Genomic DNA, 18,418 nt, shown 5'->3' on the forward strand with positions numbered 1-18,418 from the left:
ACAGGGCTAACGAGCTCCATCTGTCCGGGGGGCTGGGGATCGAACCCGGGTCGCAGCGGTGAGAGTGCAGCACCCTAACCAGTAGACCACGTTGTTATGAACAGTTATTGTTTGTAACTAGTAAATAGCTGGGAGAGTAGACAGGTAATACTACATTTTTGTTTTGGGATGTGTGTGTTTGTTTTTAAAGACCAGATTACCTCTAAAATAACGTAGAAGAGAGCTTGGTTTCAGAAGTGCTGAGCTTTCTTTTGCTTCTTAACTTTTCCTGTTTGCTCTGAAAATCTGGGTTTAATTACCAAAGTAAAATGCTCTCTTAATTTTGGGAGTAAGGGGTGGAATATATTAGGTATTGTGTAGTATCAGAGCTGTACCACCCCACAGAGCTTATATGTCAGTGAAATGGCAAAGGATGCAGAGAAATATCATATAATTATGAAAATTTGCAAATGTATGAGCTGCTTGATTAGGCCAGCTGAAGCTTTATTACTATGCTAGTAATTTGTATTAAACTGTAAATTTGATGATTTTTGTGGAACAGAAGAGTCACAATAATAATTTTTCTCATTGATGCTATAACATGCACTGTTATTTTGTTCTTTCTCTGCCTGTTGCTCTCTCTTTCATTTTTTTTCTCCTGCCTCTACAGACTGACAGTAATGTGACAGTTGTCCTGCTCAGTGAAATAGTGTGGGAACTGTTCCGTCCAAACGTGGGATGCTTTGATCCACTCACTTTGTATTTTCCTGATTACAGCATAGGTAAACTAATTCTTAAATCTGCTTTTCGAGGATTGTATAATACTTGGTCAAAGAACATTCAAAAGTTTTTTCCATGTTTATCAGTGGACCTTTTGCAGAATCCAGAATATGTAATAGCTACTGGAATGTAAAAGTCTATATTCACACAACCTCCAAAAGAGTTGTCTATTTCCACTTTCCATTGTATTTGCTGGTTCTTTAAAGCAGTATGGTTTTTGGTGGGTTTTGTTGGGGTGTTTTTAAGTGATGATTATAGTTTGTTTTTCCGCTTTTAAGATGTGGTCAGGTTATTAAATTGGCTTTAAATAAGCAAAATTTATTTTTGTTTAAACAGGACATCTGCAGAAGATCTTGTCTCAGAATCATCCCCCAGAATATACTGCAGATTTCTATGCTGCATATATCAATATTCTGCTTGGTGTCTTCTACATGGTTTGTAGGGACCTGAAAGAACTTCGGCATCTGGTGAGATGAGCTTCTTTAGAGTTGCTGTTTTGGTTTGGGGTGTCTTTTGCCAAATGAGCTCTGAAAGTCTAGATTTATTGTTGAATGTGGACAAAAAGAACATCAGAGAATCATAGAATAGGTTAGATTAGAAGGGGCTTTTAAAGGTTATCTAGTCCAGCCCCTCTGCCATGGACAGGAACACCTTACACTAGACCAGGTTGCTCAAAGCTCCATCCATGCCGGCCTTGAACACTTGCAGAGATGGGGCATTCACAGTTGCTCTTGGCAGCCTGTTTCAGTGTCTCACCACCCTCATTGTAAAAAATTTCTTCCTTATATGCAATGTAAATCTATTCTCTAAGAATGTGTTAGCTCAAAATGCAGTTTCCCTAAAAATCCGTAACAAAGGTCGCAGTTGTACAGGTGGCTGTAAAGGGCTTCCAGTGCTGTGTGGTTTTCTGGTAATAGATTGATGGTATTTGGAAAAAGGAGTTTTAACCATATGTCAACTGAATAATGTAACAGTAAACAAACTTAAGAGAAGAAAAATGACAGTTACTTGATGGTGACCTTTGCATAAGAAAAGCTTAATAACAGTAACAAGTAAAATTAGCTCATCAGATTATTATTTAAGTAACTATACTCCATACGGGGAAATTTTACAAATGGCCAGTGAACAAATCAGTGCTAAAGAGATGATCTGAATGTTCTGCCTCCATTTCCCTTGGGAACATGTTGCTACACTTCAGCTGAACTTACCTATTAACCATACAGGTTTTATATTTAAATGAGGTTGCTGGAGACACAAGTAGAAACCAGGGTCACAGTTCTTGCAGACATGTACTTGAGTGGCTCTGCTTATGAGAATTTCGTTAGCTTTAGATGCTCTGTTTGTGTGTTTGTATGTATTATGAAAATACATACTTAATTGGACCCTAAATTCTTTTTGTGAGAGAGACAAGTCTCTTCTCTAGAAGACAGTGACAGACACGTACAACTGCTGTAGGCTTCTGAACAACTCTTCGCTGTCTAGTAGAGACTCTAAATGTGTATGCCATTATGTGTGATTATTAATAATACATTCTGGAATTTTATTAGATTTATATGTGGAAGTTACTGCATTGAGTTTTGTATACTAGCACAGAGATTCATTAAAGTGTAGTGGGACAAAAGGAGAATGAAATCTGAGGATTGTTATTTTATGAAATTCTGTGTGATATTGATTTAAGCATTTTCTAGATTACAGTGTGGTCAAAAATTTCTCTTACCTTAGGCAAAAGGAGTTTGTTTGAATATGGAACGTGTTAGCGGGTTTTTTTATGGTTGCTTGTTTTTTTCAAATAAATAATTTTTGCTTGTGTGTCTGTATGTGTGACCTACTGCAGAACATGCTGAACTGCTTCTGGAATAGAAAGTTTTTTCTGAAAATGAAGGGAGTAAAAAAAGTTTGAAAACGTTTTTATTGCATTTATAATGTTAAATAATTATGTTAGTTTAAAAAAAAAATAGCAGCCCCTGAGTAAACAGATTTTGCTGAGCTCAAGTAACCTGTGATAAATTACTTGTGTTTGTATTTTAAGGTATAGAAATGTTGCCATGTTTTACAGTATATTGTTTCTAATCAAGTGGCATAATTATTGACTGAAAAAGAATTTGTTGGTTTTGCAAAGGAATGATTTACTCTGCTAGTTATATTCCGTAGCTGGATCAGATATATGGTGCCTTTTTAATAAATTTAATTCTTTTTCTTTCTGTAGGCAGCGCTCAACTTTTCTAAGTACTGTGAACCAGTGGTCAGAGGGGAAGGTAAGCCTCTGTCTTTTATTTGAGTGAGTGTATGAGAGAGCAGGTGCTGTTCTGTGGGTTTTGTGGAGGACTTTGCCTTGATCCGCACTGTGTTGTGACACGGTGGTTTCTTGGGTCACAACAGCGTTGCTTATTCCAGTTGCACCCAGCCAGAAGCGTTTGCAGCAGAAGCAGTAGATGGTATTTGGTGGTGGTTTTTTTAGGAAACAGAAGTTGAAATACCATGAAAACTTTCCTCCCCCCCCCGTAAATCCTTTTCCTCTCTCAGCCACCAGGACCTCTGCAAAGTAATGGGGTAAGTAAATTCTCTGTCAAGGCTAAGAGGAGAAACTGGGAGGAGAGGTTCTGTCAAACTGACCCAGATTATCTTGGGAGAGCCACAGAGAAACAGCCTTGCATGGCAGCGTATGCTTGCTGGATGGGTGGTGATCATTCTAAAACAGAGTCAACATATTTGACTGTGTCATTCCTGTGACTGTTCAGGTGTCAGGGATGAGTTTTAGTGTTGTGTGAGTTAAGTGTTTAACAGAGTTGATTCTGGCTTGGTGCAGCAAATGAACGTGACACCCGCAAACTCTGGAAAAATATTGAACCTCATCTGAAGAAGGCAATGCAGACTGTTTATCTCCGGGAAATATCCAGGTAATTTGGGGGGCAAGGGCTTGTTTGCTTTGCTGAGGTTGCTGTTTTTAACAAGCTTCCTCTAAGTATTTCTCAGTTATGTTTTGTGGCTAGTGTTTCTTTTTTGCTAGATGTAATCTTTTTTCTTTAATGTGTATTTCTTTCTTGCCCTCTACTGTTAGAAGTAGTGTATCTCGGAAGGAAGTTTAGACAACATGGCGTTTGTAGCATATAATAGATTCAATAAGTAAAACAGTGGCAGCAGGTTGTGTTCTGCTTTTCACTGATGACCATACAGATCCATTTTCTGGAACATGTGAAACTGCCAAGCATGGAATCCATCTCCACAATATACAGACACAGTTTAAAACACGCTTGTAAAGTTGGCTTGGCAGATCCTCACTGTACCAAGGATGCATGCAAGCCAAAGGATTCTTGAATCATTACAGATTTTGAATATCTGTGTTTCTTAGCTTTGTGTAAGGAGCTAGGTTGATTTGTTTACTGTGCTTTCTTATTTTCTTTTCCAAAGGCAACATTTTTCTTACATGGAGTTGCTGTTTTTGACAGCATTAAAAGGTGATATCCTGCTAATGGGCTGTTTCTCTTGGTAGATTCCTTGTTTATTTTTGTAAGTTGACAGACTGCTAGAAAAAAAAGATGGTGGTGTTCATTTTCAGTGCTAATAATTGGCTTAGATTTAATTTTTTCTCCATCTGTAAGATGATGATTCTGATACACCATGTAAAGAGAGATAATTTAGTATTGCTTGATTTCTTTATCTTGATAAAAGCATTCTGATTTCTTTCCTTTGAATGTCATTGAGGCCATAGAGTATTTGGGTGACTGAACCTTAGTGTGTAGTAGAAGTCTTTGCTAATGTTTTAGAAAAGCGATCGTGCCTTCAGAAAGAAAATTGATTTTACTTTGTACAAGCTTGACTTCACAGTACAACAAGGCATTTTTCTGTTTGCCTCAAATATTTATTTATATTCAATATTGATCTTCATTACACAGTCTACTCAGGATCTTCCTGACTTTTACACTGTGTAATTGCTTACTCTAATTAGGGTGTAATAAAGGATTATGATACAAAATAGCTTATGAATTGTTTCCAAATAATTAATTTCCCTCTTTACAGTTTTCTTTGATTATAAATTTGAGCTTAACTGGGTTTTTATTAGAAATTTCAGCTTTCTGTATAATAATTCTAGAATTTACCTCTGTGTACCAGTAAATGCTTGAGGAATTGAAATCACTGTATCAGTTTTTCTGGCCACAGAACTGTGATTACTCTGGATTTTTCTTGAAGCTGTAATTTATAGCAGCAGAACTTTGCTATCAGCTGTTGTGCTACATGAACTTTTTTTTTTTTCTGCCAGTAAAACAGATGTTGGATAAAACCCAATCTCATTGATAATTCGGTTGGTCATTGATTATAATTTGAGTATTACCTGAGCTGTCATTACACTGTTTTCATAAGTCATATGGCTGATAAACCCTGTTCATAAAGAAGTTTAAAAAGCAAACCAAAACAGCACTGGTGCTCTAACAACTGTTTGTTTTTTTTAATTCCTTTGTGGTATACAAAATGATCCAAAATATGAAATTTTGACCAATGTTATTCCTTAAGGGAAGTTTTAAAGTAAAATTTTTTTCCTATTGTTTAGTAAAACACCAAACTGCTTGCAGGCTGAATATTGCTTTGGATTTTACATAAACTTCAAAGTTACATTATGAAGTAATTATAGTATTGTTCTCACAAACATAAACAGTTATTAAGCAGCTTAAAAAAATCAAAACTCTTGGTGTTTTTACTTTTTATCCAATTCTGCATTATTCTTGAAACTTGGAGTGTTATTGATGCTTGCTCACTGGTGGTAGTTGGATGGAAAGAAGTTGGTATTTTACAATTAGCTTTTTTACTTTTGTACCTTAATGTAATGTTATTTTTTGCCTTTTTTTCTTTTCGAGCACACATAGTCTACACATTATTGAAACTTATGTGTGAGGTAGTAAGACTTCATATTTTTAATTATTCTCTTACTAACTGTACCCTAGCCAGGGTCTTGAAATTAAAATATACATACACCAAGCAGGTAGTTTTCTCTAAAAGACTAACAAATACTTAGTCTTCATTTATTTGCATTGTCTGTGTTTTAGCTCACAGTGGGAGCGCTTGCAGCATGATGGTGGAGAGCCTGGGCAGTTGAAAGGTATCAAATACATTAATTCTTTGAGGCCTTGTAATGTGAAATGTGGGCTTTTCAATTTGTCTTGGTTGTTATTGTCTGAGAATGTGTGAATGAAACGACACGGATGAGGCCCCCTGTCAGTACTCAGTTACAGTTCCAGGTGATCGTGTTTTTTGAGAAGGTGTTCTACAAAGGACTATTGCTATTTTTTCCCTTGCCATAAATCCTGGGAGTAATCTTCCCTAAGATCCTTTGTGTGTAGAAGTAGACTTGGTATGTAAGAATGGATGAGGAATAGGCTGACCCCTGATGGTCAAACCTCCGTGTGCCAACGGAGGCACACGTGTGGCCAAGTGGGGAGAAGAGAATGTCATCTCTGGTGCCTTGCACAGGATTAACACATTCCTAAACAAAGCAGCTGCCCTGTGTCCTGATTTCTTGGCAAAGAGAAATGTTAACATCGCCAGCATTCTCCCTGTTCTTTCCTTGGATGCATGCAGCTTTGTTGATTTTATACATCAGGCAGGCTGGAAAGTCAAATCTCAATGTATCTGTCAGCCTTCATTTACAATTTAGGAAGGAATACTAAAATATTTTCCTGGAGATGTCATTTAGTCGTGGTCTTTTGATCAGTTTGTAGTTTGGGAACACTTTTTATCATACTATTTTTCGTCACATAATTTCTTCGATAGATACTAGGTAAAATAGCCACTTATTTTTTAAAATCATGTTATGGTAATTGCAGTCATCCAGCTGTTTCCTGTATTTGCTTTATGATCAGTGATTTTCAATGTTGTTGCCCAAAGGAGTTTGATTTAAAGTATTCTTAGTAAACTCCCTTTTTCCATGTCCAAATGAGCATGACATACTTTACACCTGACAACCTCAGAAAGGGAGATTTTATTTAAAATACATTTTCTCAGACTTTTAGGTGTATGTAGTAGGTAAAATTGTCATGTTATTAAACGGCATTTGATAATAACATGCTTAAAAAGCAATTATAATAAATGTTACTCTTAAGTAAGCAAATAGTTCAGTGTGTGATGCAGTATTGTCTGACCAGAAGAATGGAGTAAAAATAGATATTTCTGTGTTAAACTAAATTATCTATGTGTAAGAGTTTATTTGGAGTTGCATTATATAATTAACAGGCAATGCAAAAGAATCTCTTGTAAATTGTACAAAAATATTGTTCTTTTATGCGTAGACAAGAGGAGATTATTACTAGCTGTCATCTAGGATGCTTCTTGTCACGCTGCAGGCTCTGAATCTTAACTTTTAAACATGTTTTATTCCTTGATCTTGATTTGCTGGTATTTGTAGATTAAAACAAAAGGGTACAGGTGCTTTACAGAAAAACAAACAGTTGAAGTAGAAACCTTTGAGCAAAGAAGGCACAAAGAGACCCTTTAATGGTCTCCATAGTTAGACAGCTGATGAATAAGGTGGTTTGATGATCCTATTCTTATGCATAAGCTGTATAAAACAAGAGCAGGGGACTGTAAAGGTAAAAAATACAAAGTAAAAGTAAAAAAGAGGGAAGGCAAATACTCACTAGACCGCAGTTCTTGTGTGTTTTAATGTGTGAAACTTTAATCTTAATGAAGTATACATGTAGCAGGCAAGGTCAACTGGATCAAGTTTAAAATTTTTAAGACATTTTCTGTAGGAAATAAAACAGTGGCTGAAAATTCTGAGATGAACTGTTTTTCAGAAGTGCAGCACTGCTGCATTCTTTACCATGCTAAGCCCATTCCTGGATGAGCTGTTTGGCACAGTCTGGAGCAGTCTGAAGGCTAAATCTTGGAGAAAAGCTTTGAAATTGTATTTAAATACATCTCTTCATCTGCCCTGTTTGCCAGAGAAATTACCTTAAATGAAAGTAACCTGGAATTACTTATATTTTTTAGGAAGATTTATGAATCTGCAGTGCTTCAAATACAGTTACTGAGATGAGTCCAAAAAGGCTAGTTTTGTTTAGCTTTGTGCCCTTCCCTGAGTTTGTATCTGTGATAAAGGGATTCAGAAGGTACCCATACTCACTTAGTTACAGGAGTAGAGCAGGAGAGAAGGAAAAGAAGAAGAATGCAGACAAGTTTAATTTGAAGTTTGTGGGTGTTCAGACTGGGTTTTGATGACTCATAAATTGTTTGTTTGTTTTATAGGACTTTCTGCACATACACATGTGGAACTTCCTTATTACTCCAAATTTCTTCTAATAGCTGCTTACCTTGCCTCCTACAATCCTGTTAGGACAGATAAGAGATTATTTCTTAAGGTAATGAGATTTATCACTTAGTGCTGCTTACTGGATGCCTTCATACTGAATTTCCTAGTTTAAAACTCTTCAGCTGTTCATTTTGAACTGTTTCTGTGTTGCTTGATTTGATTTGATCAGCAGCTTTTCTGTAGATCACATATTGTGATTGGTAGTGATCACTTAGTGATTGTAAGGGTCTAATAAACCCAACTTCCTCTTCATGTCAAAATATGTGTAACATAAGTACTATGCTTTTGTCAGTTCCTGTAGCTCTTTTCTGAAAATATTTCAGTGGAGTGTCTGCAGTGGCTTGAGGTATAAGCCACGCTTAAATTTCCAGGATGAGGTCCAAGCCACAACTGCTGTGGCCTTTAATGAGATAAAATGACATAGTGCATTGCTAACTTATTTATACAGTTTTAAGCTTCTGGAACAGAACCATACAAACAGTAGCTTTTGTAGAAGATATGGTGCCATTAGCTGGTATGTGTTGTGTTGATACAGTGGTAATACATGTTTTAGGATTAATGTAATGCAATTAGGTTTTTATGCATTTTACCAATTATTACAGTATGTATTGATATATGCATTTGTGTGTGAATGTATGGTATTCATGTTGGATTGGTGTAAGCAACTGAAGAAAATGATGGCAAGAGAAATTTGTAAACATGCAATTGTTTGAAGAAAACAAAATAAAAAAATAAAACAAAAATAAACAGAATAAAAAAAAATAAAAAATCATAGATACATTTTGAGAACTTACTGCAGTTCCTAGTGATGATATATTAGTATGGTTTTAGTTTGGTTTAGTAAGTTGGTTTTATGTTTCTGCTATGATCTTACTGAAAGCTGCAGGTGTTTCACCCTTGTACTAAATGTAATTAGGCAAGTTTTCTTTGTCTAGAAAGAGAGATTTATTATTATCTTAGAGATTTATTTTCTGAGAAAGTGTTTCTGCACAGATTTTTCCATATCAGTCTTGGAACTCAAAGAAACAGGAAATCTTACAAGAGTCAAGTCAGTAAAGCATGTTATCGAAATGTGCCACATCTTTCTTGGTTGTGTTCACTGAACAACCTTCTCGATTTAATTTTTTTCCTTTTTTAGTATCTCTGAGTTAACTTCCACTCTTGCACATGAACCCAACTACAGCTTTGTACAATAAACATGAAATTTTTTGAAGCAAGGACCTTGAAGGTATTTCGATCAGTGCTAGTAGGTATTTTCCCCAGGAATGGGTGAAGCAGAAGCTACCATGTTTGCTACATGTGTCCTCTGGTAGCAGTTAGCCCTTCAGCAGGTCTGAAGTTGAATTTCAGAAATAGCTGCATCTTAAGTCCCAACAAAATCAACACTTTTGGATGGGGTTTCAGGCCAAGTGTTTTTATGTGTCATGGGAACAGTGGAAAACAGAGTATGGTTTTTATCAGGTTTGTGATGAGATTGAGAGTAGGTTACAGAAAAGTATCTTCTGGAGTGATTAAACTAAGGATTAGTAGACAGCAAAAGGGATGCAAACAAAAAGATGTCCATTGAGCTGCTAGTCTGCACTTCTCTGTAGGTGATAGTCTGTACTACAGCTAAAAATAAAGTAAGTCACAGTTTGTGGCAGCCTGGAATGCTGACAGCCAGCAAAGCAGGGAAGTGATAGTTGGCATCACTGCTATTATGTGAAAATTTGAGCTTTGCAGAAGATTGAGAGAAAAATATGAAGCTGGAAGGTAGCCTTTAAAACAAGAAAGAATAGCAATAGGTATATATGAAGTCTTGAACAGAAAAGAGCATTAAAAGCTAATTGAAAATTAGCTCTGAATTTCATGTTTCTTTGTGCTTGCACAGAAATAAGGCACCTGCTCGCTTGCTTTAAAACACTTTTGATATAACTTAAATACACCATGTGGAGATCCCAGTGTAACCTTTAAAATGCATGAATGGAGTTTGTTGTGATCCATCCCAAGCCTGCTGTGTAACCTCAGGCTTGATCACTTTCCCTTCTTGAAAGGTCACGGTTATCACTGCAGTCTTCTTTAAAAAAGCATGATAAAAAGATTAATTTGCTGTCTCCAAGCATATGTGATATGTATTAACTGACTGAACCACTTTTTTTTTAATCTGACAAATCACATAAGGGAAATTAAGCCCTGTCTAATATTAAGCTCTTCAGAAGTCAGTCAAGGGAAGCCACATTTACTGAGATCATTTTGACTGAATGTTGAGGGCCACAAGTACTAAGTACAAGATTTTAAACATTAGAGTGAACTAATAATTCCTTTATTTGAGTTATTTTTTTCCCTGAGTCATTGAGGATGTTTATAAGGTATACTTTATTAATAAAGTATACTTGTCAGGGCTGTGGAAAAACTCATCAGGTGATATTTTGAGAAACAGCACTTAACTGTATTTAAAGAGTATTATACTTGTACCTCTCCACTAATTTTATATCACACTTGTCACCTTTCATGTCTCTCTTGGTCTTTTTTATTTCTTTTTTTAACCCATTCATTTGTAACATCTTGTTTACTATATTTCTGTCCTTGTCTTGCCCTTACATTTTCAATTGAGATCCAGGAGCACTTGATTATTTTCTTTGGTTAATCCTTCCTTTCTTAAGACTGCTTTAAAGCTGCACCTTTCTAAATGATGTTCTTCTCTTCAACACCCACCCCCCAACCTGCCCTCCTCCTTCCTTTTGTTATTTAGCTCATGCACCTTGAACTATCTTTGTGTTGTATTGATTAAATTCCTGGTTGTCCTTCTGCCAACTTGTGTACCATCCAAATTCTAAAATGGGGTCAATAAAAGGTGAAAATTCAGATGGATTTTATGCGTGGATAAATTTTAAAAATGAAGTAGCCATCATTTAAAATTTTCTGGAAAGAGAAAGAAACGAAACATCTTTTTTTTCATTAGATGATAAAGGATATGAGGAGGATGGTGGTATGAAGTCATATTAAAAACGAATTTTTACCGCCTTTTCTCATCAGTCCCTGGTTACATGAGAAAAAAACCTTACGAATATCACCAAAAAATACTAGCATGCTGTGTTTTGGCTTTGCACCCCTTGGACACGATGAAACAAGAACTAAGGCAAGTGTAATTTCAGGGCTTTATAGTAAGAACAATTGGTAGTAACATCAGAGACAAATACTGGAGATGTAGTAAAGAAGTAGGCCTAGAGTAAAATACTGCCATTTGTATCATATATGTTCTTTGCTGACTGTTTTGATTCCATCTTTGTTCTTGTTGGTTGTTTGCAGCATCATGGGAAAATGAAAAAGACTAATTTTATGAAGAAACATGAGAAGGTATGTATTTTATCTTTCTAAACTGAGCTTGGCAGCAAGTATTTTCTTTCTGCTGTACTTGTGGTGTAGTATTTCATTTTGTGTCATTGGTTACTGTAGAAACAGCAGAATTGTGTAAATAACAATTATTGGTGTGTTAGTTTTGTGTGATAGAAACTTCTCTGCCATACTCAGTTTTTATTTTATTGAAACTGTAGCATAAAATTGTCTCCTAAAGCCACATTTTTGTGTGTAACAAACTGTGTTTAATAAAGGTAGTTAAAGACATTATAGGTGGAACAGCCAAATTTCAGAATTTGTCTAAAAAAAAATTCTGTATTTTTTAAAGCATTATTGTAGAAAGAATTCTATAGTGAGGGAAACAGAAACATAAGGATAAAGTATTGCACTTGTAGTGTTATAACTTGTAGTGTTATAAATAAAGACTCATTTCCTTCAGTTGGTGTGACAGTTTATATCAGTATGTCTTCTAAAGACTGATTTACAGATCAGATTCACCCAACTGCAGTGAGTGCCTGCATCTAAAATAGTGTCTTTTTATAGCCAGTGCAGGGCCAGTTGATGCAGCCATTGCAGTGTAGGGTGTGATTTGGCTCATGCTAAAGTAGGTTCTAGGTTCAATCAGATGAATTGCATCACAAATTGTATTGATTAGATTTCTACTGCCTGTAATGGGAACTTAGGAAACTAGTTTGGCTGTCCATACCAACTTGGCAGGAAGCTAACATTAGATGAAATAAATCCTTCCGTTAAAGTTTAGGTACAGCAAGACTAAATATCTGTTTTGTGATTCTTAACTGTGTTCAGTCCAGAGACCATGAGGGTTTTTTAATTAGTAGAAAATGAATCTTGTGAATAAGGTGAAGAAATTGACTTTATCATTCTATTAATTGCTCTGTTGCTGATAACAGCAGAATTTGTTGGGTTTCTTTGCATGGTTGCCCTGGAACAATGTTTTTCCAGTTTAGTGAAAAGTGAGAGATCTTCCTGGTGAAAGTGTTTTGCAGGAGTGGACTTTTTCAGATGTCAGTCCATCAGAAGATGAAATGTATTGCTGTGTTTTTTATTGGAAATGAGTTTATCTTGTATATCTGCTTCAATTTCAGTCTAGGATTTGTTTTGTGTCAGAAATTTCTGGCTTACAACTGAACATGCTTCATGTGCATAGCAACCAGAGAAGTTTGGAAATGCTTTCTGCTAACGAAAGAGGAGAAGTATACTTCTGTCTTTAAGTAGATACTAAAAAGGTTGAAAATTCAGCCAGCTGAGGTTAAGAAGTTTCTCCCTTTTGTACAGATAATTTAGTTTGGGTTAAGCTTTTACTCTTTCAAGAGCACTCGTGGTTCTCATTGTTGATGGTGAAATTTTGGAATGTGAATACATGGCTTGCAGTTTTGGGATGGTGCCAGGTGAGCAGTGGGAACATGAACCTGACACTCCAGATAAAAAGCACAAGCACAGATAGTGACAACTGGGGAAAAATCTTTTTTGAACAATGAATGTATTACTGAGGTGGAAAGATGACAGAGGACACACAGAATTAATTTGATGGCTATAAAACTTTTTGACCAGGTTTTCTGACTGTGGAAGGTATCTTTCTTTTTAAGAAAGATGTTGGGTCTGTTGCATTTTTATGAATACTATTGTGTGTAGCATTCTGCCTTATCTCCTTACAGAAGATTTGTAAAATTCTTTATCATGTTATGTTTGAAGAATTTCTAAACCATTCTTATTCTTCCAAGAATTTATTTCTGTCAAAGAAATAAAAGAAGTGCTTTTCCTAGAAGTTAAACTCTCTTAGAGTTAACTCTTCTGGCTTTTTTAGAGGAAAGCATTTCTCTTAGATAATTTAAACGCTCCAAACAGTATTCTGTCTAAGCAGAGAGCTGATAATACTAAGAGCAAGAAATTTCTGAAGTAACTGTATATACACTAAATAGAGCTTCAGAGATTACTGTATGCTAATTGAATTTACTGCTGCTTGGAGTGCACCCATTTTAATTATTCTGTTTGTTGACTTTTTCTGTTGATAATAATGAATATGCTTCATACAACTGGCATGTTTAGAAGCAGAAGGACAGGCAGTTGTACAGTTCATAACTTACACCAGGTCTGCATTCTGACTGAGGGTGCCATGTGAGGTTTTGACTACGTGTTTCCATGGTTTTTTACACTTCTTGCTTTGCTAGCCAAGAAATAGCTTTGGGGACACCTCCTGGGTTGGAAAAGTTAAAACATGTATTGGAAATACCTTTTGGTTTTGCTGAAAAAGTGAGTGGTTGTGTTTCACTGATGACTAATGCCACAGAGATGTTGGTGGTGCATTTGAGATGTTCTTTCTCAGAAGCATTTTTGAACAAACTTTCCCTTGAAAAGCCTCTTTAATCTTGGTTGTTCTGCTGGTAAGAATAAATCAATGTACTGTACAAAAAAGGCAACTAGATGTCAAAGTAGAGAGAATTAAATACAAACTTAAAAGGAAACAAGTATTTCCCTTGTAAGAACTTTTGACAGTGATGGTACGAATCTGTGTTATCCTAACTATGCTGCCCGAGTTGTAATACTATCCAGATTTGCCTTATGAACTGTATTTCTTTTTTGTAAAATTAGTTATTTAAAAAATGCTCAACATTGAAAAATCAGGAACTTTTATTTATTCGAATTCAAGTGAATGCAATGTTAATACATACAATAATCTGTAATGCCTGAAATGTCCATTGGTGTCAGTTGAGGTCTGAGGTATGTAGGGTGCAAAAGAGCTCTGTAAAGGCAAAATTGAGTAAATATGCTGTGTTGTGATAAATTTGTCTGTAGCTGGCCAGTAGCTCGTTATACAGCAGCTCTTATCAGCAAAGCAGCTGACCTTGGGCCCAGCCATCTGAACTCTTTATTTTAGCCAAACTTGTGGGAGGCAGACGCACTCTGAGTCTTACACTCAGCACTCTTTGGGTTGCATCTGGAATATTCTGTCCAGTTTTGTCCCCCTTCTTTGGAAGGAATCCTCAAGCTCCCTTCCAACCTGAGCCATTCTCTGATTCTGTGAATGCCATAAAACATAATCTCTCGTCTTTAATCCTTAGGTTGGGCAAGGTTATTTAATTGGACAAGTAAATGAATAAATCTAGCAACAGGAAATTTGGCATCAGATCCTCTGTTATAGCTCAAAAATGTTCCTATTTGTTGTGCAGTTTGAACTTTTGCCACATTAAATAGATCTTTTTGTCTACATCTTTGTCTTGACCAATAAGCATGTATTCAGTGTTTTCCATAATGTGCAAGTAGGCTGTATGAAAGATGACTGTGAATTATAGTGCCTTCTTAGAGACCAAAAAGGTGTGAGAATAACATCTTGTGGTACTCCAGGAAAGATCTACTGGATTGAAAAGTCTTGTTTCTGTTGCAGACCAGCAATCACCTCCTTGGGCCAAAGCCATTTCCCCTGGACAGATTGTTAGCAATATTATATAGTATTGTGGACAAGAGAGTTGCTCCAACTGCAAATATATTTTCCCAGGTGAGTGTGTACTTATTTTATTTACTTTTTAGTGTCTGGAATTCACAAAAGGGTTTTACATGTCTTTCTTAAGTCATGAGAAAATGAGAAAAGAACCACAACAGTAATTTAGATTGAAGGCTCAGAGTAGTATTTCTCTGTATTACTAGCTGTGAATTCAGTACCTTAATCTGTGTAATGGTCTGAAATCTGCTAACAGCTAATTTTTCCTGGTCCTGGACTGTGATCCTTGATTAGTTCCTTGGTTTCTCATTGAAGTCTATAAGCCTATTTACATTTCAAGTTAAATGTATGAATGTTCACTGTCCAGCGGCCAGTAATAGCCACCTAATTAGTCACATGTAATACATGTTACAAAAATGCAGTGGTGAAGAAGGAGCAGAGGGAATAAGGTATTTACAGGTGAAAGATGTTTGCTGTGGTAGATGTATCTAATGCTTTTCATTTGGACAGAATGTCAGTCTTGCAGAGAAGAGTGACTATCCCATTTCACTAGATGGCAGCATAACTATAGAGTTGAGTGGAATTAAGTAAATATAGTTTTCTCTAGACCTCTGTGTTTATCAAGAGTATATTGACCTATTCTGTATAAGTGAAGATAGTTTTCTACTATCTTTATGGTTATTATTTATGATTCTTAGGTATTTCATTTCCACCTTAGAAATTCTCAATTTCATCCTGCTTTCCAGTTGTATGTAGCTTTTACTTAGTGAAATGTTTTCTACCTTTCATTGTTAGGTATCAAATTTGACCAAAGAATATTTGAATTTGTTGTCTTTGTCTGTGTAGAGTTCTAGGAGTATATTTGTGTGTAGGTTGTTAGCTGTGTATTCTCTTATTCTGGGCTATCAAAAGTATCTTGGTATATATTAGATGTGAATGAATGTTTTACAGTGTATTTTACAGTGTATTTAACATACATATTATATGTATGTTAAATATGCATATAAATGCATATTTAACATACATTCCAGGTAAGAGAACAAATGTCTTTATTCCAATGCCCAGTTAAGTAGTACTGAAGACATAGTTTGTAAGTAGAGTGTAGCTCCCCCTCAGACTACATTACAGAATGAAAAAATTCAAAGAAATGCTTCATTCTAATTCAGTGTGCACTAGATGGCAGTGTTATCAAAGAATAGCTGTAATTCTTTATTTTTCTGATGTCTCTAGATTAAGCTATAAAGATATAAAAACATTGTATTTAACCTTAACTGATTTAGAGCAAAGAAGTTGAAATTAAATGTTTATACAAAACTAAAATTTTATAAGTTCTTTTAAAAATATTTGTAATTATAAAGCAATTTCTGCATTAAATTTTAATTAAAAACATTGAAATGTCTAATGTTAAGTAATAAAAAGATTTTAAAATAGGTTTTGAACGTAGTTTAAGCTAGGCATAATATTTAATTGCATTCTTTTCTTGAATAGTTTTAAACAATTTATATTCCACTGATTTTTGCCACTAGTTGTTCTTTAAATATATTTTTCAAACAAAGTAAATATTTAGGAGTTGGGTTATCCTTAACAGTATTGATACATTTTACTGTTAGATAACACAAGCTTTTGTTTTCTTGTTTGTATGTACACCATGGAAATAATTCTAGAATTGTACAGAAGTTTAAAATGTTTTAAGTCAAATATTTGGCTTCTTAACTGATTCAAGATTAATTTTATGTGCTTCTTAATTTGTAAACTGAAGGGCTGTACATGAACCAAATACATATTAATTCTTCCCATGTACTGTCAGAAAATAGCATGCCTTGGCTTTAAAGTTGATCAACAATCGCAGTCAAGATTCAAGAAAGACTAGCAGCTGCTTTAAACTCTGTCATTTGCTGATTTTGTGATATTTCTTACTGCTTCTTGTTTCACTGCATAATTTCTATTCACATGAAAATTTTGGTTATTAGTTATTCAAAAGTGAAACTTTTATGCTAATAAGCAGCGAAATTTCATTCTTTCTTTTAATGCTAGGGTTTATTGAAAATGTTTCATTTTTGCTAAATAGAACTTCAACTTGAAATTTGAATTTTAATCTAACTTTTGCCCTTTAATGATATTAGTCCTTAAAATGGCCTCATACTTTCTTTTCAAGCAAAAAATTAATGTGTTTCTGTTAGAAGCATGATCTTTGCAACTAATACAAGACTAAGGTTTTTTTCTGCTGTAACTTCTTGTTTTAATTGTATTACATGAGAAGGAATTGATCTTATTCATTTCTGGTTTTCCTCACTAACAGGAGAGTAGCACCAGGGGGGAAAAAATGCAAATTTCCACTTCTGCAAATGAAAATTGTTTCTGTTGCCACTTAAAAGTTGAAATGTCTCTTGGTTTTGTGCTCTTTTTAAACAAACTTTTCACACATTTGGTGAGGATTGTTTGAGAGGAAGTTAACGTAAGGTCTGGGGTTTTTAATTCTAGCCTAATGATCTCAGTACATACAAAAATGTCTGCTTTCACTTGGGAAGTTTTTAGTGCTCATTTGTCCCCAGAATATTCACTGGTTTTTTTAGTAGCTCTAATTTGTCATGATTCTGGTTTTTAACACACTGTATGTTAGTGTAACATGTCACTGAATTTGTTTGTTTGAATTTATTTGCTTGATTTTTATACCAAGAGATAACAGAGGTTAGAGCACTGTTGGTTTCTGCAACCATTTCAGAGGATGAGAATATTTTTCTTCAGGTGCATTTTTGTGTAATAATTTAACAGATTGCTGTCACAACCGGGCAGTACGTTCTATGTCTGGGACAAAACTCACACAGTTGATGGTCTGGTTGGATGTCTGATTGGGTTGAGCATGTGGCTGAAGTATTCTAAAAGATAAAATATGGTGAAAAGATGCAAATGTACTTTCACACAGTGCTAAAAACAGTACAACTATGGGGTATGCAGTCTTCGTAAGTCACAGAGTTTCCTTATTTTGGTACAGCAGTTGATGCTTTTTCAGGCACAGGGAACAACCAGAAGTATTATTTGTGTGCCCATGTGGACCCACTGTTCAGAATGGGAAATGTGCATTGTGACCAAGTGCAATTACTACAGAATGGAGGGATGCAAAAAGACTTTACAATGCCTCCTGCAAGTGCATTCTGCAGAGGTTCTGAGAGTCCAATCAGTTCTGGTTTGTAGAACAGTAGTATTTCATTTTAGCCTTCCCACAGAAAACACAAAGAAAAATAACATTATTCTCTTTTATAAGAATGTGCCATAGTATAGGACATGAATGAACTTATGCACAAAGCATTGGGCAAGAATTATCAGCATGGATTTTATTTAAATGAGCTCATTTTACATTGAAGGGGACAAGGGCTGGTAATTTTATATCACAACCACTAAGCAAGTAGCTGTTGTTTTTATGGTTTACAAGCCCAAATTAACCAGTACTTTTTCCTCTACCAGAATAGTAATTGCTTCTTCAAATAAATTAAGTTCTCCTGATGATTTTTCATTTCCTAGGCCTTTTATCTTCTGCTTTCTTGTGAAATATGCTTTTCATAAAGAGG

At 35.3% G+C, this 18,418-nt stretch overlaps 1 protein-coding gene across 7 annotated transcripts in view; it reads left to right on the forward strand.

The window, feature by feature from the left end:
• ORC5 (origin recognition complex subunit 5) overlaps positions 1 to 18,418 on the forward strand; it is a 75,196-nt gene that overhangs the window by 22,454 nt on the left and 34,324 nt on the right. For 6 of the 7 annotated variants that reach the window (XM_017811569.1, XM_017811570.1, XM_017811568.1 and 3 more), the window contains 8 exons: positions 650 to 761; positions 1,096 to 1,226; positions 2,966 to 3,014; positions 3,566 to 3,656; positions 5,799 to 5,851; positions 7,996 to 8,108; positions 11,348 to 11,395; positions 14,799 to 14,909. In XM_017811569.1, the coding sequence (XP_017667058.1) occupies positions 650 to 761; positions 1,096 to 1,226; positions 2,966 to 3,014; positions 3,566 to 3,656; positions 5,799 to 5,851; positions 7,996 to 8,108; positions 11,348 to 11,395; positions 14,799 to 14,909 (708 nt within the window). Of the gene's footprint in view, positions 1 to 649; positions 762 to 1,095; positions 1,227 to 2,965; positions 3,015 to 3,565; positions 3,657 to 5,798; positions 5,852 to 7,995; positions 8,109 to 11,347; positions 11,396 to 14,798; positions 14,910 to 17,151; positions 17,522 to 18,418 lie in introns of those variants that run through there. The other variant, XM_017811573.1, reaches the window with a different exon arrangement.

The sequence above is a fragment of the Lepidothrix coronata genome, unplaced genomic scaffold, assembly GCF_001604755.1.
Source record: "Lepidothrix coronata isolate B3197 unplaced genomic scaffold, Lepidothrix_coronata-1.0 Scaffold32, whole genome shotgun sequence".
Taxonomy (NCBI): Eukaryota; Metazoa; Chordata; class Aves; order Passeriformes; family Pipridae; genus Lepidothrix; species Lepidothrix coronata.